Consider the following 22,832-nt stretch of genomic DNA (forward strand, 5'->3'; position numbering starts at 1 on the left):
AAATCCAAAGCCATCATTCTTACAGAAACATGGCTATCCCCTAAAACCCCTGATGCAAATATCGCCATTCAGGGATACTCCATTTTTAGGAGAGATAGGTCAAAGTGAGGAGGGGTGTTATTTTATATTGCAGACACCTTACAATTTACACTGTTAAATTGCCCACCAAGCCCATCCTCTTTTGAAATTCTAGTTGGCAAAATCTGCCTCACCTTTTCTAAGCCAATCTTGCTTGCTGGCATCTACCGCCCCCCTAAAGCCCCTCTACAATCCCTGACTGATATTACCCAATTTCTTGGCTCCATTTCCTCTCTGAATGAGAAGAGTGAGCTGCTAGTTCTTGGAGATTTCAACTTCAATTGGCTTGACCCTAAAAACCACAAAATCCAGATACAACTGAAGTCACTTAACCTATCGCAACTCATTTCCCAACCCACACGGATAAACCTGAAATCGCATAACCATTCCTTGCTAGACTGGATTCTCTCCTCAAACCCCAGCAGAATCCAATCCTCTGGCATCCTTCCTGACATTTTCAGTGACCATGCAATAGTGTACTGTGTAAGGAAAATTAAACCGCCCCAATCAAGCCCTAAAGTTCTCCTCACTAGAACATTTAAAAACTTTAACCCACAACAGTTTCTGGATGACCTTACCAACTGCCCATGGCACAGAATCGATTTAATTCCCGACCTTGATTCTGCGCTTGACTATTTCCAATCAGAGTTCTTAAAACTCTGCGATACCCATGCTCCACTACGCAAAATAAGGGTACGAGGGGCCCACCTTCCATGGGTTACAACTGACCTTATTGCACTCTACCAGCTCAGGGATACCTTGTGGAAAAGCTACAAAGTAACTGGCACTACAGAGGATCTCAATCACTACAGATGCATGCGGAACGTGTGCACAAGGCAAACAAGGCATGCAAAAGCACAATATTACTCTGACAATCTCCACCAAAATACAACAAACCCAGCTAACTTCTGGAAGGTTATCAACAATATATTCCAGCCTCCTAACCATCAACAACCAAGTAATATCATTAAGGGGGATATTACTCAGACAGACCCCACTGACATTGCAAATGCATTCAATGATTACTTTGTGGGGTGCGCCACTAACTTATTAGCAAAACGCAGCCCAAACCACAAACCTGAATCTCATCCTGGGAGTACCCCTATAGTTCCACCCCCTCCCAACACTGCCCACAATTTTCAATTTGGCCCAGTATCTGAAGAGGAGATTATACAAGCGCTCCTCAAACTAAAACTAAGCAGCCAATGTGGACCTAACTTACTACAATCTAGGTTCCTACGACTTGGTGCCCCAGCCATTGCCAAACCAATTGCGTCCATAGTCAACTCTATCCTGTCTGCAGGCCATATCCCTAAGACCTGGAAAACTGCCAGAGTTGTCCCAATCTTCAAAAGTGGGGACAAAAACACTGTCTCAAACTACAGGCCAATCTCACTTCTACCAATTCTATCCAAAGTCATGGGAAAATGTGTCCACTCCCAATTAAGCGATTTCTATACCAAGACAAATTTCCCTAGCCAATTCCAATCTGGGTTTCGTCCCAAACACTCCACCGTAACTACCCTGCTAAAAGTTTGCAATGAAATCCAGTGTGGAATGGAACGGGGACAACTCACTGGTGCAGTATTCCTAGATTTTGCAAAGGCTTTTGACACAGTTGATCAAGCTATCCTGCTCAACAAACTCCAGAGCTCTGGAATAGGGAAGCTTGCTTTAAACTGGTTTCAGTCCTACCTATCAGGAAGACCCCAACATGTGTCCATCTCAGGCTCTAACTCCAACCCCCTGGACATCACCTGTGGTGTCCCGCAAGGCTCTGTTCTGGGGCCCCTACTCTTCTCAGTGTTCATTAATGATCTTCCCACAGCTTGTAAGGAAGCCTCAATACACATGTATGCAGACGACACAATCCTATATGCACACAGCCATAGCCTCTCTAACCTTCAACACATACTTCAGTCTGACTTTTTGAGACTCAAAAACTGGATTTCCCAAAACAAACTGTTTTTAAACACTGACAAGACTGTAACAATGGTATTCGGGACCAAGACTAAATTTTTAAAGCTTCCAGTGACTGAGCTCCTGATTAGAACCAACGCTAACACCACCCTAACCCCTGTCACTAGTTTTAAATACCTGGGCTTATGGTTTGACTCCCACTTAACATTCGGGATGCACATTGATATCCTGACAACCAAGACCTATGCCAAACTAGGGGCACTTTACAGGAACAAGTCCTCCCTAAGTCTCCTGGTCAGAAAGCGTATCGCACCTCAGATGCTAATGCCAATTATTGACTATGGAGACATAGTATACGGCTCGGCACCTCAAACCCACCTTAGCAAACTTGACACCCTCTACAATTCAATTTGTCGTTTTGTTCTCCAATGCAACTACAACACACATCACTGCGATATGCTCAAAGAACTAAATTGGTCATCACTAGAGTCTAGGCGCAAAGTTCACCTTTCCTGTCTTGCCTTTAAATTCTTCATGGGCAAGCTACCCAGCTATCTGAACAAGCTCCTCACCCCTACCACATGCAGCACTTATCACCTGAGATCAGACTCCAAAAGACTGTTCATGGTCCCAAGGCTCAACATAGTATCCGGACGTTCCTCCTTCTCCTACCGTGCACCCCAAAACTGGAACAACCTACCAGAGACTTTCACATCCACCACCAGTTTAAGTTCTTTCCAATCTAAGGCTGTCTCACATTTTAATCTGGTCTGTAACTGTTTCATACGCCCATAATATATATATTTTTTTAACTGTGCACGCAATGTCTTGTATATAATGTATACCCTGTTCATTTATGTAACTGTATTTGTAACCATGTATTATTTGTTTTACTCTGTGCCCAGGACATACTTGAAAACGAGAGGTAACTCTCAATGTATTACTTCCTGGTAAAATATTTTATAAATAAATAAATAAATTGCTCTTTTTTTACAATGTTGCCGATCTTGCGGCTTTGCGGTCTGGCAGTAAAAAACCAGTGCAGCAAGCCTCGACATTTGCTACACTGTCAAAGGAGCAAATGGAAACAATGTAAGACAAATCAACATGTTCTTTTATTGGTGGAGTAAGTACAAAAACATTTATTTACAAATACAGTACAATGTTGAAACATTTTAAGTGCACAGCAATTCAAAACATCAACAGGTGTATGGTTTACTGCTACAGTACAGTACAGTACATGTGTGAAAACATTTGTCAGTCAGTATGGTTTACAGTCACATGTTTTAAATACAATACAGTACATTCTTTAATATCTTTAAAATATAAATATATAAATATAATTTAAAATAATCCGTTCTGTGGGTCTGAGCAGGTTGAAATTTGCCTGGTCCTCATGCGGAAGGACCCTTGCCATAGTGGCCAAATATAAGCCTTCCACGTCCCCCGGAACCGGAGATACAAAAATACAGTTTAAAAGCACATTACAAAAGTGGCTTTTTTTCTGCCATGCAAGTCAATGGCAGAAACCTAAACTTTACCCTGACTCCGTTCTGTTGCCACGAGAGGGTCGCTATTTGCCATGCAATCCTTCCGCAACTAGGACTACATGGTGACCGAATCTGAGCCCTCTAGGTTGAACAGAACCGGAGTTATGGGTTCCAGGTTTCTGCTCATTCTGACTTAGCCGTTTCAAAGCAGCGCAGCTTTCTCCGCCATTACGCTCAATGATAGGGTCACGCCGGCGAGGAGGGTCCTTTCTCGCCGCCATTACTGGTCGGACCCTGTTGGGGTCAAGTGAGAGGGTTCCGAACATCTAGGGGCAAAATGAATTTTATTTCTAGGTGCCCTAGAACAGAAGTTCCCACGCCAATTGCCCTAGTTCCCACGCCAATTGCGCGATCATTGCTCTTTTTTTTACAATGTTGCCGATCTTGCGGCTTTGCGGTCTGCCAGTAAAAAAAACAGTGCAGCAAGCCTCAACATTCTAGAAACACTGTATTTTGTTATACAGTACTATAAAAGGAGCAAATGGAAACAATGTACAGTAAGACAAATCAACATGTTCTTTTATTGGTGGAGTACAGTAAGTACAAAAACATTTATTTACAAATACAGTACAATGTTGAAACATTTTAAGTAACATCTCCTTTATTAAAGAAACACAGTACTGTATACAGTACAGTGGGATGGTGCGCAACACTGTCAGTCAGACCTGCACCAGTACAGTCCTAGAGGGCAGCAAACAGGGCAGGTTTTCAGGGCAACCTTGAAAAACATGCCTGTTTGCGGCCCCCAGGGACTGGAGTTGTGCATGTCCTGTGTAAAAAAACACACAACAACATCTCCTTTGTTTAAGTACAGCAGGTACTGTAGGGCAAAACATGTACAATACAGTTCAGCACAACAGTATGGTCTCACTGAAAGTCCTCCACATTGTCCGTCCATGGCCGATTCCTTGCATGGCGCAAAACGCCATTAATGCAGTCTCGAACGCCTTTCATTACAGGATCTGTAACTGGATAAACGCGCCGCATTTCATCCACAATGTTTTTCCTTAAATTGACAGGAAGCGCCTTTTTTACGTGATTCCCATCGTAGTTCACTTTGAAGGCCCAGTCGCAGTACAACGAGTAGGGAACATGGTGCTTAAAAAAGAACAAGCCATACTTGTGGGGTACACCAGCACTCTTCACCCTGAGCGATGGTGGCAGATCGCACAGGGTGATGTCGGGCACCGTATCGATGCAAGCGGGTGTAGGTCATTTGGGAGCGGGTGTGCTTGAGGTGACGGGCGATGGTAGGTTGTCTGTGAGGAAGCTTTCCTCCGGTCGTGGTCGCCGTGTTGTCTCCTGGCGTGGTCTTGACGGGGTTGTCATGTCCTCCTCAACGGCATACATGTACACTACATCTTCTGGTGGAGGGGGTGCGCTTGGTGATGGAAGGGGGTCGAAGGTCTCATTCATCACATCCATGTCACCCCCCTGCTCCGGCGTCGGGGAAACAGGGGAATTAGCACCGAGCAAATAATGTATGCCCGCTATGTCAGCCTCTATCTTCTCCATCCGTCGATCCATCCGTTGATTAATTTGTAGCATCCGTTGCTCCACATTTAGCATGGTCTCCAGAAGCAGATCTATCTTTGCTAGCACAATAGAATTTCCGTTCAGCATCCGGTCTAACGAGCTGCTTCTTGAGCATGGCGTCTGGACATCTGGGGGGATGGGTGCAACGGAGGATGAGATGGGGGTTCCATGGACAGAAGCGGCATCGAGGAAGAGTGGAGGAGGTGACCTGTGGATACCCGGTAGAGGAGAAGCGGCAGCGTCGTCGAAGAGGGATGGAGAAAGTGACCTTTGGATTTCCGGGTGAGAAGTAGAGTCGTCCAAGAGCAAAGGAGACAGCGACCCGTGGATTTCAGAGGCGGCAGCGTCGTCAGATGGAACCGGAGAAGATGGGGTGGAGAAGACGGGCTGAATATTTCCGGGACAGCTACAGCAGAGTCGTCGAAGCATATGGGAGGAAGTGGTCTGCGGATTCGATGGGTTGGCTCCCAATCGTTTTGTTTCGAGAGCACATCACCGTATATCTTCTTCACATATGAGGCTTACGTCTAAGAAAACCCTTAACCTTTGGGGTCAGCAGAAGGTTTTCTTTATTGGCCTTAGCCTGTCGCTTTGCCCTTGGCGTGGAAACGGCAACCGCCTTTCGCTTTTTCAGCTTGACAGGCACGGCAGAGGCGAGTGGGTTCCTGCGTCCATAGAATCGGGGTTGCTCCATGGAAGCAGGTGGCACAATGCAGTATCTGGACAAGGGCAAGTTCAGATAAAGATCATCGAGTGGTGGCCTATGCAAAGTGTGTGACCTTTTATGCATGGCGACCACGTACAGGTGTTGAAAGTGGGTATACTCTAATGTTAGTCATTACCGTATAAATACACCATCCATTTTGTGTATTGACTACACATAGAATACACAGACTAAACATCGAATATACATTCTTGTGTTTTTATTTCTTTCTACTCGCAGCAATGCCTGTTAAAAAGATTTCAAAGGATCTCAGCATGCGAATTAAGGACATGTACACGAGTGGACACCGAATTGCTGCTATCCAGCGCTGGTTAGCTACTTCTGACCTCGTTGTGCCAGCAACCACCGTGAGCTATCATGCAAACGGAAAAAACAGAGACCGCAAAAGGGCACCAAGGGTAACTAACGCGTAAGTATATTTATAAAACTTAACAAAAAAAATATATAGAAAACAGTACGTACTGTACTGTTCATACAGTACAGTACATCTACAGTACTGTATCTACTGTAATACTGTTATTTCTGTTGATTTATATTACAACATAGTTTGTATATTTATATTTATAGTACAACAGTATACATTTTTTGTATATTTCTATTTATCTTACAACGGTATACAGGCATACCCCGCTTTAAGTACACTCACTTTAAGTACACTCGCGAGTAAGTACATATCGCCCAATAGGCAAATGACAGCTCACGCATGCGCCGGTCATCACGTCCTGAACAGCAATACCGGCTCCCTACCTGTACCGAAGCTGTGCGCAAGCGGGAAGACTATAGAGCCTGTTACACATGCGTTATTTACATCAGTTATGCACGTATATAACGATTGCAGTACAGTACATTCATCGATAAGTGGGAAAAGGTAGTGCTTCACTTTAAGTACATTTTCGCTTTACATACATGCTCCGGTCCCATTGCGTACGTTAATGTGGGGTATGCCTGTATATAGGATGTATATTTATATTTATATTACAACAGTATATATATTTTGTATATTTATATTAATAGTACAACAGTATATATATTTTGTATATTTATAGTACAACAGTATACATTGTTTGTATATTTCTATTTATCGTACAACGGTATATATAGGATGTATATTTATATTTATATTACAACAGTACTGTATATATATTTTGTATATTTATATTTATAGTACAACAGTATATATTTTTTGAATATTTATATTTATCGTAAAACAGTATATATTTTTGGTATATTTATATTACAACATTATATTTATATACATTTTATATTGCTGCATATTAATAAAAGAAAATATTTTCTTTACATTGTAGGGAGACAACTCTTCTGGTGGACAAAATAAGTGAGGAGAATGATGAGAAGAGTGCATTAAGGGTTAAAAACACTCTGCAGGAAAAGCACAATCTGACTGTATCCGAGAGCAGCATAAAGAAGATGAGACGCAGCATTGGATGGAAATATGGACGTGTGAGGTTAGTACTGGACAGTACAGGAGGTAAAAGTGTTGTTTAGCAAACTGTACTGCACTGTGCCGCTAAAATTTTTTATTCCTTGTCATTACAGAGCGTACCCCATGATACGGGACGCAAACAAAATCAAAAGAGTGGTCCAGGCCCACGCATGGATCGACAGTGGGGAGACTTTCCAGGATTGCATCTTCACTGATGAGTCTACTGTGTCGCTGGAGATATTTGCAAGATTTGCGTTCCACAAAAAAGGCCGCATATCTTTGAAGCCGCGGCCAAAACACCCCGTGAAGCTGCATGTGTGGGGTGCCATCTCTAGGCGTGGACCGGGATGCATTGTCATCTTTGAAGGTAAAATTTATCAAATATAATGTCGCCTAATGCACTGTACTTTACTAGTTTTGCCTCACCGTATGCACTGTACTGTACTATTGTGCAGTTTTTTGAGCACTTTTCTTTTCTTGCTATAGGAATCATGAATAAAGCTTTCTTCCAAGAAAACATTGTGCCCGAGATAGTGCAATACATCACACGCGAGTTCCCCAATGGTCACCGCTTCTACCAGGACAACGATCCCAAGCACACCGCGTCAACGGCGCATATCCTTGAGCGCGGCATCAACTGGGTGAAGACGCCAGCGGAGTAAGTGCAGTAGACCGTGTCCCATTTTTGTTCCCCACTGTTTTTAGCTCTTAAACCAATTGTCCTTTTTTTCCAATGACAGATCGCCAGACTTCAATCCGATCGAAATGGTCTGGCATCAGCTGAAGGACCATATCCGGAAAGTGGCGAAACCCTCCAAAAAGGACGAGTTGTTGAAAGGCATAATGAGTTTTTGGAACGATGTAATCACCGTGGAATGCTGCAATAAATATATAAACCATATTGCCCCTGTGTTGCCCATTGTCATCGCGCGTAATGGGCAAGCATCAGGAAAGTAGTACTGTGCTGTAGTATTGTAAGTACAGTATGATACAGGTAAGTATGGCACAGATTTTTTCTTTCCAGATAGTAAGAGTATACAGTAGTTACAGTTTTTTCTTTACAGAGAGAGCAGCACCAGCCATCAGGTTACAGTACATAGAATTTAACAGTAGTCAGAGTATACAGTAGTTCCAGTATAGACTAGTTTGACAGTACTACAGTAACTGCCTACTAACTGCTCCATTTTTTTCTTTCCAGAGAAAGCAGCACCAGCCACCTACAGTAGTTCTACACATCCCACAATGCCATAATACAGTACGCACATACAGTACAGTAACTGCACTAATTTTTTGTTTTCTTGTCGTTTCTGGAAAAAAGGGTGGCCTGGGGGGGAGGTGGGTTTTTGTGTCCAGTCTAATCTGTTTGTACAGTAAAATGTACAGTATATAAACAGCACAAATGTACACAAAACCTCTCCTCTCTCAATGAACTACTGTACTGTAGACAGAATGAGGAAAAGATAAAGACGGAACAATTAATATTACTATACAGTATATAGTATATTATACAGTACATTACAGTATATATTATTAAATAATATTCTTATAAATGTGCATTATTCATGTTTCCCCATGTTTTACAAATGTTTTCCAAATGGTTATCCAATTTCAAGCTGCCAAAATAACTTAATAAAGACTGCATTATGTATTATTCATGATTATTTTTATATTTGTATTTTTTGGTTCCTGATAAAATAAAATAAATATTTATTCACTTTCCTGCGAATCATAATCATTGACAACCACCCCTACAGTGCACCAATGAATAAGAATGAATGAAAAAACAACATGCATCAGTTAATGTTTTTTTACTCTCAATTCTCACAATGCTGTGCACATCAGATTTACATTTCAAATTCGAGAGGGGATTTTCCAAAGCGTTACCGTAAACAAAGCCTCTAAGGGTTGGGGGGGGGGATGCTGTGATAACACGCAGGCGCACTGAGGCTGTGTAGCTCGGCTATGGACGGATTAAGAACACAATGGCAATATTCACAAGATTAACGACTCTGTGGAGAGAGGGGGTTGGTAGGGTAGGGTGACTCATGCGCTGTAAGCAGCAAGCTCCCATCTGTAAAAGGATTAGAGTACACGCAGGCGCAGTCAGCCGATTGACGCTTGGCTAGGGACGGATTAAAAACACAATGACTACAGTAACTGCAGAAAATGAGCAAAGCGTTGTTGTGTATTTTTTTTACACAGGACATGCACGACTCCAGTCCCTGAGGGCCGAAAACAGGCACGGTTTTCAAGGTTGCCCTGAAAACCTGCCCTGTTTGCTGCCCTCTAGGACTGTACTGGTGCAATTTGAACTCGCTCAGACCCACAGAACGGATTATTTTAAATTATATTTATATATTTATATTTTAAAGATATTAAAGAATGTACTGTATTGTATTTAAAACATGTGACTGTAAACCATACTGACTGACAAATGTTTTCACACATGTACTGTACTGTACTGTAGCAGTAAACCATACACCTGTTGATGTTTTGAATTGCTGTGCACTTAAAATGTTTCTACATTGTACAGTATTTGTAAATAAATGTTTTTGTACTGACACCACCAATAAAAGAACATGTTGATTTGTCTTACATTGTTTCCATTTGCTCCTTTGACAGTGTAACAAATGTCTAGGCTTGCTGCACTGTTTTTTACTGCCAGACCGCAAAGCCGCAAGATCGGCAACATTGTAAAAAAAGAGCAATGATCGCGCAATTGGCGTGGGAACTAGGGCAATTGGCGTGGAAACTTCTGTTCTAGGGCACCTAGAAATAAAATTCATTTTGCCCCTAGATGTTAGGAACCCTCTCACTTGACCCCAACAGGGTCCGACCAGTAATGGCGACGAGAAAGGGTCACGCCGGCGAGGAAGGTCCTATCATTGACCGTAATGGCGGAGAAAGCCGTTTCAAACCAGCGCGGCTAAGTCAGAATGAGCAGGAACCTGGAACCCAAATCCTATGTTAGCGACAATTTAAAAATAAGGTGGAGGAAGGGTAGAAGGGTAGACCAAAAAGGAGTATGTATCCCAAATAAATTCTAGGCTACTGTAGCTCTATACCCTCTAACAGGGCAGGTACTGTAAGTACAGTACAGTATATGGAATGATACAGTGTATGGTTTCTAAATGTTTGATACAGTGTGTAGCACTGACATGTGAAAGGAGATACAATATTGCCAAAAGGGCTACTCAAACAATGTCAGTAGCGAGGGTTCCCTTTACACTGCTACAGTACTGTACACGCCTATGCATTTCAACAAATTTCAAATGAGACATACAGTACAGTACCGTACAGCAGCACAGCACGCAAATGCATGTACTTTAAATATGCAATTTTACTATTACTGCGTGCGCACGCACAGACTGTGTACTGACATAGGTTGTACCGCGAAGGTACTGTATTAGACTTCAAAGACAACAGCTCGCAAATGCCCCCATGAGTTTCTACACGGCATTGCAGTATTGCAGACAGCGAGAATAAAATGCTTAAATCACGGGCGCGAAAATAACGCAATACACTCCGGGCGAAAACGACACAAAACCGCACATAACCGGGATAATCTGAAATTCGCGGAGCTAGCCGAGTTAGAATAAAGGCTGTCGCCACTGTAGGACACAAACTTCTACCTGTGGCAGGACCAGAGAGAGCTCCACCTCTACTCACCTGGTAGTCTTATGATACATGACTCTTGACGAAGCTACACGCCTAGTGAAACGCACAGTCGCCCACGTGACGTCATCAGAGGACTCCAGACCCCTCCCCCTTGGATGCTGCGCTGTGTTGTGCCATAGACGTGAGAACCGCACAAAAGACCCCCCTCACATCAGGACATCAACCTACAGCTTCACACACGATCGATTCGGGCAGTGCTGAGCTGAGACTGAGAGATCTGTGACGGAGGCAGCGGGGAGTAACCTTATCTGATGACATCACCTTACTATGTGTCTTTATTCTTATGACACTGTCTAAGTATTCATTTTTAATTGCTTCTATAAAATTATCTTTTGTATTGGATTATGCTATGGATGTTCTATTCCTCTTTACCCCGATTGGTGAATTTCCCTGAGAGACACCTTATGCTATCATATCTGACTGAAGTTCCTGCATTTCACACACCAGAGTCAAGCCCACTGCCACTGATCTCTGAAACACCTTATTTAGATTGATACCACGTGAGTCTCCATTTGACCAAGTGTTTAGAACACATCACTGCTATAAACTTTATTTGAGCTATGTCCCATTTATTTTTTATTGCATATTGAACCTGCGCTCTCCCCTACCCCTTGAGGAAGTCTTATGATACGAAAGGTGAAAAATATAATCTAGACGTACTAATTATCGTACAATTGTTACCGGAAAGGAATTGGTGCGCACTGCCATGGATGAACTCTCCAGGAAAAAAAAAAAACTAATTATAGTAAGATAATAATCTTTTCTTTTACTGGTTGTCCCCATGGCAGTGGTCCAGTGTGACTTACCAAAGCAGTACCCAAAAGGAAGGGTTCTCAAAATAATTACCACCAAAGCCATATCTCGGTAAACCAAGAGGTAAATTGACTGAAGGGCTGTCATGTTATGACAAAAGGAGGGAACATTAACAAGGGCTTTCCTGCCAAAGCATGCACCTGCCGAGGCATGGACATACACATAATATTATTTTATAAAGGTGCGACTAGAATTCAAAACTGCTACCCTGAATAACCCTGCAGGGGACGCCTGTGCCTTTGCCGCCCAGAATTAGGCCGTGGCCCTTGTAGAATGGGCTTTATCCAGTTTTGGAGCTGTTTTCTTCTGAATGGTGTAGGCTTTCTTGATAGCCGTTATAATCCAATGGTTTATCGTAGATTTTGAGGCAGGCTGCCACCTTCTTCCTCCCATTGGGAGCACAAAGTCTGTCTGACTTCCTGAAGCTCTCCGTTCTGGCGAGATAATGTTTCAAACACCTTACTACTGTACATCCAGAGTGTATAATACCCATTCCGTATCGTTTGAAGGATTAAGATAGAATTGCGATAATACCCAACTCCTGAGTGAGATGAAAAAGCGGAGATGACCTTTGGCAAAAACTGCTGGACCGGTGTAACAGGGGAGTTATCCCTGTTCAGGTAATGTGCCTCTAATCCAACAGTGTGGTGGTTAACTGCTGGTAGTCAATGAACAAACACCACCTGCCTGATTAGATTGCTTAGAAAAGCCTGTCTTTTGAGACAGGAAGTGAGACTCCTTAGCTCACACCTGAGCTGAACTTGGAGACAAACCGTCTTGAGCCCTGCCAGAAGAAACAGCAGAGCTGCTTTCAAGACACAGGGGAAACTTCTAAACCTGAACGCTGACACACCCTGAGGAAAAGGGAGCAGAACCAGGGACAGAGAAGATTTCCCCTCCAAACCACAAGGAACAGAAAAGACTTTCATTTATGAGACTTCTTATATCTGCTTAATTCATGCTATATGTTTGGGGCTGGGAGACATGCTTATCTAAGGGAGTTGTGAACTGCATAGTATTTCACTAGAAATACTCCCAAGTGAATAGAAGCTTTGTTTACCCCTTGTTTGGATGGTTTCCTGATGTTAAGGAAACAGGCGCAATAAAAGGCTTATTTAATTTCACTATAATCAGTCTCCCTTGCATACCTCTGTGAACGTCCGCCTACATATGGTGTCCGAAGTGGGACGAGAGGTGGTCTTTGAAGTTAGAAAGGACCGGAGATTTGTTCTGTGAATTTTTTTTATGCTTTTTGCCTACAAACAGTCTGAGCAATTAAAAAAAAAAAAAATCTCATGCAGCAGAGAACAGAGTTAAAGTGATACACACCACTGCACTGAAACTTACAAAACCACAGATGGACTCTTTTCCCCAATCCCAAGAGGAGAGAGAGAGAGACTGCTGAAGCAGGTAAAACCTTATTTGCCTATCACAATAAAGTGTAATATGGTCATTGAAATAGGGGGTTTGCCTTCCAGCCATAGTCAGGGTTCAAGAAGTGAGTTAGCCCTTGAAAGGGATAGGCATTTGTTATTTTCAAATGTTTAGCTGAAGCAGTGAATACAGATGGTGACCCATAAGCGGTACTGATTCTGCAAGTAAAGGCTGCCACACCGCATAGGACTACCAGTTGTGAATGGAGTATATGCAGAAAAATGTGAAAATTGATGCAAGACTGTGCTGAAGCAGGGGAATTTTCAGTAAACAAGTGCTGAGGGTAAAATTGCCTACTAGAAAAAAAGGAATTGCTGAACGGTGTAAAAGGTATCCCAAAGTGTGAAGAGTGAATGTCATAATACCCAAAGTTGAGACTGAACTCAAGCAGAAAACCACATTATTTGGCTGAAGTAGAGAGATTGCACCTAGCAAGTAAATGGTGTAAAGTAAATAGACGTTTTTACCTAGCAACTACACATCTTGTATACCTGATGAGAAAATGCATGCACAGTACTGCTGATATTGTAAAACTTACCCAAGAAAGAAAAGTCTACAGAGATGCCTGTGGGAGCTACGACCTCTACAAGCAAAATATGCCCACCTATAGGACTACAACAATTGGGGGTTCTAGCAAATACAGTGGCAACAGCGCCTCCTGAGGTCAGGAAGAAAATTACACCTGATAGCCTAAAAATGGAGGACAAGATGCAGCGTTCCTGTAATGAACCCTACCCCACGGAAGAGTGGCCCTTCCAGTCCAATACAGAGGAAGACATCTCTTACGGGGAACCCGAACCGAGTCACACCCACAAAACACCCCAAGAATGGTGGGGGTGCCTGAACTCGGCACGAACCGAAAAGACCGCTCCATTTGACGAATATGATCAGCAGGAGAAAGAGCGGGAGCAGTGGATCACCGAATATTTCCGTCAGCTATTACAGTTGCAAGAAAAGCCGGATGGATCCAGTGACGCTGCTAAAATTTCAAATGAAGATGGAGACCCCAGTATCCCTGAAGGGACGGTGTCATCCAAAACAAAAAGGCGAAAAAAGAAAAGCGGTTCTTTATGTACCATGGAAGGAACAGACACGTCCGCAGATCCTGTGGAGAAAAAGGGGGACCGAGATGCCCTGCAGCCTAGAGAAAATGGAGAATTCGTCCCGCGGATAACCGAATATCCAGAGGGCCCAAGGCAGAAGTCGTGTACCCCAAAGAAGTGTCTGTCCGATGCCAACAGTGAGGAAACCTCAACCAGTCATTCCAGGGAAGCGGACCCGGAATCAGTGAGTGACGATCCCTTGACCAGCCCCGAAGACGCCCTGAAAATTGCCAGCGTGACTGTGATCTACTTCGAGAACAATTGAAACTTGAGAGAGAAGATAATGCTGAGTTTCAGAAGATGGTGCTCGCAATGTACTCTGAATCTGGAACAGAATTGGACGATCTCAAGACTGAGCTAGATACTGCAAACGCTACTATTTCCGGCATGGATGAAAAGCAAAGCCAATCTGATAAAATGATGGCTAAGCTGAAGCGGAAGTATGAGGAGGCACTAAAGCAGATGACAGTCTTTCAGCAAGAGGTTCACACTCTTCGTGTAGAGCTGAATGCCTCACAACAGGAGGTCAACAACGTCCGGACAGAGGTGGACGTATCTCAGAAAGAGGTTCAGACACTCCGCAGAGCACTGGATGCCTCACATCATGAGACCAACAGCTGCCGCACAGATCTGGAAGTTTCCAGAAAGGAACTACACAGTCTCACTGAGGAGCTGGACATTTCTAAAGAAACAATTGTCAATCTTAATACAGAACTTCAAGTCTCCCAGACGGAGCTTCAGACCCTCAACCTAGAGAAGGAAGTCTCACGCCAGGAGACTGTCATTCTCAAAGCAGATGTGCGTAAATGGAAGGAGGACTGCAAGGAGGCCCTGAATAGTACAGAGACTGAAAAAGGAGAAAATTTAAGTTTACAAAAAAAAAAACTTAAAACTCAAAGACGAAAATTTTAATTTGACAAACGACGTCAAGGAAATAAAAGAAAAGCTGCACGAGCTTAAAGAAATAAATAGACTTTTGGAAGGTGAGAGGTTTGAAGCACAGCACCGACTGCAGAACCAATTGCAAGGTCTGCGTACGCACCTCAAGAAGGCCGAGGAGAAGCAGCGAACTCTGCAGGAAGACAATCTGCAGGCTGTTAAAGAAATACAAGTGCTGCAGGAACGTCTGATTACCCAGTATGTCCCCGCAAAGCAGCATGAGAAACTGAAGGCTACCCTGAGCATCACCAAAGCAACGCTAAAGGCCAAGCTTAGAACCAAGGTGACGCGGCACAAAAGGGAGCACAAGAACGTCCAGAAACTGAAACAAGTAACTGTGGCCCAAGCAAAGAAGTTCATAGTGCTTCACAATGCAATAAATATGTGGAAGCAAGCTCAGAGAAAGCAAAGCATGCAGATAAATTCCCTGAGAAGAGACTTGCAAGACGCACTCAAAAAACAGGGATCTCTCGCGGATGAGATTACAGTCCTACAAGGACAAGTATTGACCCTGACTAAGCGTCAGTATCCCACAGCCTCAAAAACCCATGAAGACAAGGGTACAGTGAGAGCTGGGAATACTGCTCATCTGAAAGACAAGGTTGCAAAATTTGAACCACCTAAACAAGCACTAGCAAAACCTTCAGCCACCCAACAGGCAACAAAAGAAGGTACACGTGCTGAATCAAAACCAGAAGAATCCTTAGCCGATGAAGCTGAAAAGATGGGACATTCTCTGGAAGTGGGTGTGGAATTGCAAATTAACCCCAAAGAGGCTGAACTAGCAACCCCATTGAGTGGGAAAAGGGCAGAGAGACAGCTTCAAGAGCGGAAAACTCAAAGGGCTGTTTTTTAAACGCTCTGCAACTGCTGCCATACAGTATGCCTACAATAAGACGAGCACCCGACGCGAGGGAAATCTCATGACCGCGCACGTAGCAAAAAGACTATACTTAGAAAAATTTCTCCTCGAGCGACTGAGGAGTGCTGATTTCAAGCACCTTCGGGAGGAGACACGAATAAACTGGAGAAAGGGCTCCAATCCCAGCAGGACTGAGGGTTCTCTTCCTCCATCCACGCTCATTCAAGTCACAGAGATATCTAGAATGAGAGTGGAAGGATGGGCTTTGGCCGTGGCAAGCCCGAGCTTCCCACAAACAGGGGAGGTATGTAACAGGGGAGTTATCCCTGTTCAGGTAATGTGCCTCTAATCCAGCAGTGTGGTGGTTAACTGCTGGTAGTCAATTAACAAACACCACCTGCCTGATTAGATTGCTTAGAAAAGCCTGTCTTTTGAGACAGGAAGTGAGACTCTTTAGCTCACACCTGAGCTGAACTTGGAGACAAACCGTCTTGAGCCCTGCCAGAAGAAACAGCAGAGCTGCTTTCAAGACACAGGGGAAACTTCTAAACCTGAACGCTGACACACCCTGAGGAAAAGGGAGCTGAACCAGGGACAGAGAAGATTTCCCCTCCAAACCACAAGGAACAGAAAAGACTTTCATTTATGAGACTTCTTATATCTGCTTAATTCATGCTATATGTTTGGGGCTGGGAGATATGCTTATCTAAGCGAGTTGTGAACTGCATAGTATTTCACTAGAAATACTCCCAAGTGAATAGAAGCTTTGTTTATCCCTTGTTTGGATGGTTTCCTGAAGTGTTGGAAACAGGCGCAATAAAAGGCTTATTTAATTTCACTATAACCAGTCTCCCTTGCATACGTCTGTGAGCGTCCGCCTACAACCGGCCTCAGCACGACATTGTTCTGCTTTAAAAAAACAAAAACAAGAACTTATATGGATAACGCTTGTATTGCGCCAATTCTTCGCGTGGATGTTACCGCAATCAATAGTACGGTTTTAAACATTATTTTTTTATCTGAAGTTTGCTGGAGTGGTTCAAAAGGAGCGCCTGTCAATATTTGCAAGACTTAAGGCAAATCCGAGGCGGGAATTGGAATAATGGAGTTGCGATTTTATTCTCAGCAGTGCTTGAAAAAAACTTCACTATCAGATCTACAGTAGAAAGTTCCAAGCCTTCTTGGAAGAATTCCAAAATTGTGGGAACAGGTTGTTCCAAAAAAAATAAAATTATATTCTGGTGTTCACACCATTGAAAAGAGCGTTGAGAGCATGGTGGGGTGGCCAGAGCTGTGGGGAGGGAAATCATGTCAACTGACTAAAAGCTTTGAAAAGCTGCAGAGAGCCATAGAGGATCTTAAGGGAACTCACCTCCCAGAGCATCAGAATAGGGGAGGCTCAAAATAGAGTGAGTGACCTGGAGTAAAACTCTGCAGCACTGCAACTAGAAAGGCAGACTTTAAAAAGAAAGAATCAGTCCCTAGAGAAAAAATAACGCACGGATAAATAATGTGCGCATTATTGGGATTCCCGAGTCTGTGAAATCAATACAATGAATGAACTTTTGCTCCAAATAGATACCAGAGACACTGGGAATTACTCATGGTGGAGCCCAGGTCAAGATGGAGAAGGCCCACTGACTAGGTCAGATCAGACCAGGGCAAGAAAACAGACTCAGGGCAGTGATAGCAAGATTTTGCAGAAAAAGCAAACCTGCTACAGGCATATAAAAGTGCTGGCAGCCTAATATTTGAGGGACGTAGGATCCTGTTATTCCAAGACTATTCAGCAGCGGTGTCAGATAAAAGGAGGGAATTCAGAAAGGTGCAGCGCTGTCTTTAAGGGTAACAAAACAATTTACACTAACCTACCTTCCATGCAGAGACTCTTCACAGAGTCAGGAACAAGAGTGTTCAACACGGCAGAGGAAGTGGAAAAGTTCTTACAGAGACCCAAAGCAAAGGCACAAGATAAAAGCCGTGGGGGCGAATCAAGAAACAGAAGAAACGACGAAAGCTCCAAAGGAGCGAGGGCAGCAAGAGAGCAAAACGACGCAGAGGAAGAGAGCGCCGGGACTTCAAAAGTATCTTGACGAGTTGGAATGGGGCAAAGGACTAAAACTACTTCTTGGGGTATTCCGAGATAAAAGATTGAAGGAGGGAAAAGGTTTGTGGAATAGAGGGGACTAGAAGAATTGCCTTCCTAACAGTTATTGGGGAAGCCTGAAGTTCAAGGCCAAGCTAGGTGCGTTAAGTAACCAAGTAGTTTAAAAAAAAAAAAAAGTTATGCTAATACAAGAGGCAGTTAAATATGTTTATATAAGGAAGCAATAAGGGGTATAACAAGTTAATAAGGCCTAAAAAGTAGTTTGAAAAGCCAAAAGCTTATTAGTCAGCCATAAATTGAAGGATATATATTATATGGCGGAGCGGGAGGAGTGAAGTATCACAATAGGATGGGAGGCAGGAGCTGCTCCTGGAAAAAAATGAAAGTCAATATAAGTTATGTTTATGTTAATATTTTTTCTTTCTGTGTGTGTGTTATGTTGTAGTATTGTCAGATGTGTTTCAGTTCATGGAATTAAGGTAATCAGCTGCAAAAGTAATAAAAAGGACTGCATAAATGGTGCGCTGTAAAAGAGAGAATAAGATACCCACAAAGGCAGCAGGAAAACCGCAAGTATATAATCACAAACACACAGTAAAATGTACATGAAAATAGTCTCTTGGAACGTAAAGGGCATAAATTCTCCAATAAAAAGAAACAATATTTTTAGAAATATTTCTGAAAAAATTAAGGACATATATTGCACTAGATCAGGAAACCCACCTGAATGAAGACGAAAGTAAAAAAAAAAAAAAAAAACTTAAGCGGGACTGGATGGGAGATTGTATTTATTCCCCAGCAGTGGGAAAGAAGGGAGATGTAGCAATTCTAAATAATAAAGCACTGCCCCTGGAAATAATAACTTCCTCTGGGGACAACGGGGAGATTGGTGCAGTGCAGAATAAAAAATACACAAAACAGAATGAAACATTTATAATCTATATGGTCCCAATAAGAATAGCCAGAGCTTTTTCCAGAGCAAAGTGGAAAAAATATTGAAAGACAAAAGTAACAATACTATAGTGGGCAGAGATTTTAATGTAGCTCAAGAACCATTGTTAGACAAACCAGGGCAAAATATACAACAGAGGGGACTAAATCCAGGACATAAGAGTATTAAGGCTCTGCGAGAAGCGCTAAGGGTGACGGACTGCTGGAGGTTACTAAATCCCATAGAGTAGAAGAAAGAAGTAGCACAGCTAGCTACATCCAGGATGCAGAAAAATGAATAAGGGCAACTCCAAGCAAAAATAAAATGTCATGCACTCGAGATCGGCGTTTCCCGGGCGCGCAGGCGGGATAGGCATCCAGCACAGAGAAAAACCGGGACAGTGGCCAGAAAAGTCAGTACCCGAGACAAACGGCAAAAAAATGAGTCTGTCCCTGCTAAACCGGGACATCTGGTCCCCCTACCCATTGGTGACAATCAGGAAAATTGCTACATTTATAAAAATGGTACAACACAGTATAGTACAATGAGAATTGCTGGTTGGTAAAATCATACAGTTACCTAAGCAATCAATCAGTCTCTCACCTTCTTATGTTTGGCTCCCATAAAGTGAGTTTCAAGATTGAGTGCTGATGTACAGAAAACTTTGCAGATCTACAAAAATTACATAAAAAAGAGGGAGCAGTGAGAAGAAAACAATGAGTGATGAACAGGTACAACTGAATCAAGATGTCAAATACATTGAAGTTATTCTGTGGTGCTGGCTGCACAAGATGTGTGATGCAGAAGGATGAAGCTTTAGTGAAATCCATGGTAAAATGCATCCTCTCTCAGGGATGAGAAAGAAATGCTGCAGGTACAAACCCCTGAAAAATACAACAGCTTGCAAATATTTTACCAATCTAAACTGCCCTTAAACACATATAACCTTGAGAAAACAAACATTTGGCTGCTTTTGTGGGGTAATTAAGCAGAAAACCCATGTGTTTGAGGTCTTTAGAATCGGGAACAGCTTGCCAGATGAAATAAACACCTCATGTTTATAATCTAAATATAGTTAAGGTGTTGAATGTACGTTAAAAAAAAACAAAAAAAAAAGCCAACAGCAAAATGTAACCCTTTCATTGCCGAAGTAACAGGTACGATCAAGTGAACATTCCACAGCAATCACATGATAGTGAAATCACTTTGGCGACACAAAATGTTAGAGGAGGAAGATGTGTGTACAGGAAAACCCCGCATTAACGTACGCAATGGGACCGGAGCATGTATGTAAAGCGAAAATGTACTTAAAGTGAAGCACTATCTTTTTTCCACTTATCAATCCATGTACTGTACTGCAAACGTCATACACGTGCATAACTGATGTAAATAACGCATTTGTAACAGGCTCTATAGTGTCCCCGCTTGCGCACAACTTCGGTACAGGTTGGGAGCTGGTATTGCTATTCAGAATGTGCTAACAGGCGCATGCGTGAGATGCCGTTTCACACACATACACACACACACACACACACACACACACACACACACACACACACACACACGAAAGTACAACTTCTTTGAATTCCATGGTTTTACATATCAGGACATAATAATCATATGTTCCTTAGCAGGTCATAAAATTAGGTAAATACAACCTCAGATGAACAATAACACATGACATATTACACCGTGTCATGATTTATTTAACAAAAATAAAGCCAAAATGAAGAAGTCATGTGTGAAAAACTAAGTACACCCTTACTGCTTCCATAGGAATTAAGATGCCAAGTAGCAAACAGGTGCTGCTACTTTGTTACGAATGCCAAGAGTATGGAGAATGTTAAGGAGAAGAGGGTGGTCCACGATGTCAAATGCTGCAGAGAGGTCAAATAATATAAGCAGAGTGTAATGACATGTCTTTGGCAGCATGGAGGTCATTAGTTATTTTAGTGAGGGCTATTTCAGTCGAGTGAGCAGTGCGGAAGCCAGATTGTAGAGGGTCTAGGAGAGAATAGGTGTTGAGAAAGTGGAGCAACGGAGAGAATACAAGACATTCAAGGAGTTTAGAGGCAAAAGGCAGGATGGAGACAGGTCGATAGTTAGAAAGACAGGTAGGGTCAAGCGTGCTGTTTTTGAGTAATGGTATAACTACTGCATGTTTGGAGGAGGGAAATGTACCAGAGTAGAGGGAGATAAAAAGGTGTGTGCGTAGGGATTATAAAAGGAGCAAAAGGTTTTAGGAGATGGGAGAGAATAGGGTCAAGATGGCAAATGGTAGATGGAGTAGAGGAGATCAGCAGTGACACATCCTCCTCCGAGACAGTGGGAAAAAAAAAAAAAAGAGTCAAGGAAAGCAGGAGGAGAGTTAAGAAGAGGTGTAGGATGGGAGGAAGAAACAGAGGGCATGTTCTGACGTATGGATTCCACCTTGTCCTTAAAATAGTCAGCAAAGTCCTGAGGTGAGATGGAGGAAGAAGAAGAGGCAGCTGAGGTTGGTTTGAGTAGAGAGTCAAAGACAGAGAAGAGTCGGTGTGTATTAGACTTGTGCGTGTTGATTAGTGAAGAAAAGTAGGTTTGTTTAGCCTGAGAGAGGGCAGAGTTGAAACAGGATAGCATACATTTCTAGTGAAGGAAGTCTGCGAGAGTGTGAGATTTCCTCCAGAGGAACGAGTGGAGGAACACAGCATGCACATCTGGGAATTTAGCCAGGGTTGGGGTTAGAAGGACATGGACGGCAGAGAGAAAGCGGGGCATGTAGATCAAGAGAGGAGGATAAGGTAGAGTTGTAGTTCCTCACCAGGTCGTCAGAGTCTGCAGCAGAACTGAGAGAGGAGAGGGAGGAGAGGGAGGAGCGTAAAGTGGAATCAAAAGCTGGTAGGTTAATAGAGCGCAGGTTTCTGCAGAAACGAGGGGTAGATGGAGGTGGAGAAGGGGAGAAGTAAGAGAGAGAAAATGAGACGAGGTGATGGTCAGAGAGAGGAAAGCAGGAAATGGAGAAATCAGAGAGAAACGTTTTCAGTGAAAACCAGGTCTAGGTAGTGGCCATCTTTTTATGTGCAGGCTGCAGTTCTCATTGTTGAAGGCCAAAAGAAGAGGTTAGAGAGAGAAAGCGGGAAGTCCAAGGGAGAGAAGGGTCATCAATATGGCAGTTGAAGTCCCCAAGTAGACAAACAGGGGAGTCTGAGGAGAGAAAGAAAGAGAGCCAGGATTCAAAGTGAGAGAAAGGCAGAAGGGGGATGAGTAGAGGTAGGTGGGCGATAGATGACCGTCAAATGGACAGAGAGAGGAGAGAAGATCTGGACAGTGTGAGCCTCAAAGGAGGGAAAAGCAAGAAGGAGGAGTAGGAAGGGTACGGTAACGGCAGAAAGAGGAGGAGCCCCACGCCTCCACCCCTACCATCAGGGCGCAGAGTGTGGGAGAAAAGAAAGGCCACCATAAGAGAGGGCAGCTTGCAGTGCAGAGTCAGACTGAGTGAGCCAGGTCTCAGATATAGCAAATAGGAGCAGAGAGTGAGAGAAAAACAAGTCATGCACAGAGTGGAACTTGTTAGAAAGGGAGTGAGCATTCCAAAGGGCACAGGAGAAGGGGAGAGAGGAGAGGGTGATAGGGGATGGGTATGAGGTTGGAGGGGTTGTCACCAGTAGGAGAGAAGTTATTTCTCTTTTGTTCACGACACAATCTCCCTTAGAAAACGAGCAAATTAGGTATGA

At 43.2% G+C, this 22,832-nt stretch overlaps 1 protein-coding gene across 7 annotated transcripts in view; it reads right to left on the minus strand.

Annotated features, from left to right (window-relative positions):
• Window positions 1-22,832, minus strand: part of LOC142487227 (uncharacterized) — a 90,046-nt gene that overhangs the window by 64,114 nt on the left and 3,100 nt on the right. For 4 of the 7 annotated variants that reach the window (XM_075586119.1, XM_075586123.1, XM_075586120.1 and 1 more), the window contains one exon: window positions 19,723-19,791. The exons of the other annotated variants lie outside the window; for them this stretch is intronic. In XM_075586119.1, the coding sequence (XP_075442234.1) occupies window positions 19,723-19,791 (69 nt within the window). The remainder of the gene's footprint in view (window positions 1-19,722; window positions 19,792-22,832) is intronic. 7 annotated transcript variants of the gene reach the window in all.

This window comes from Ascaphus truei, chromosome 2, assembly GCF_040206685.1.
Source record: "Ascaphus truei isolate aAscTru1 chromosome 2, aAscTru1.hap1, whole genome shotgun sequence".
NCBI lineage: Eukaryota > Metazoa > Chordata > Amphibia > Anura > Ascaphidae > Ascaphus > Ascaphus truei.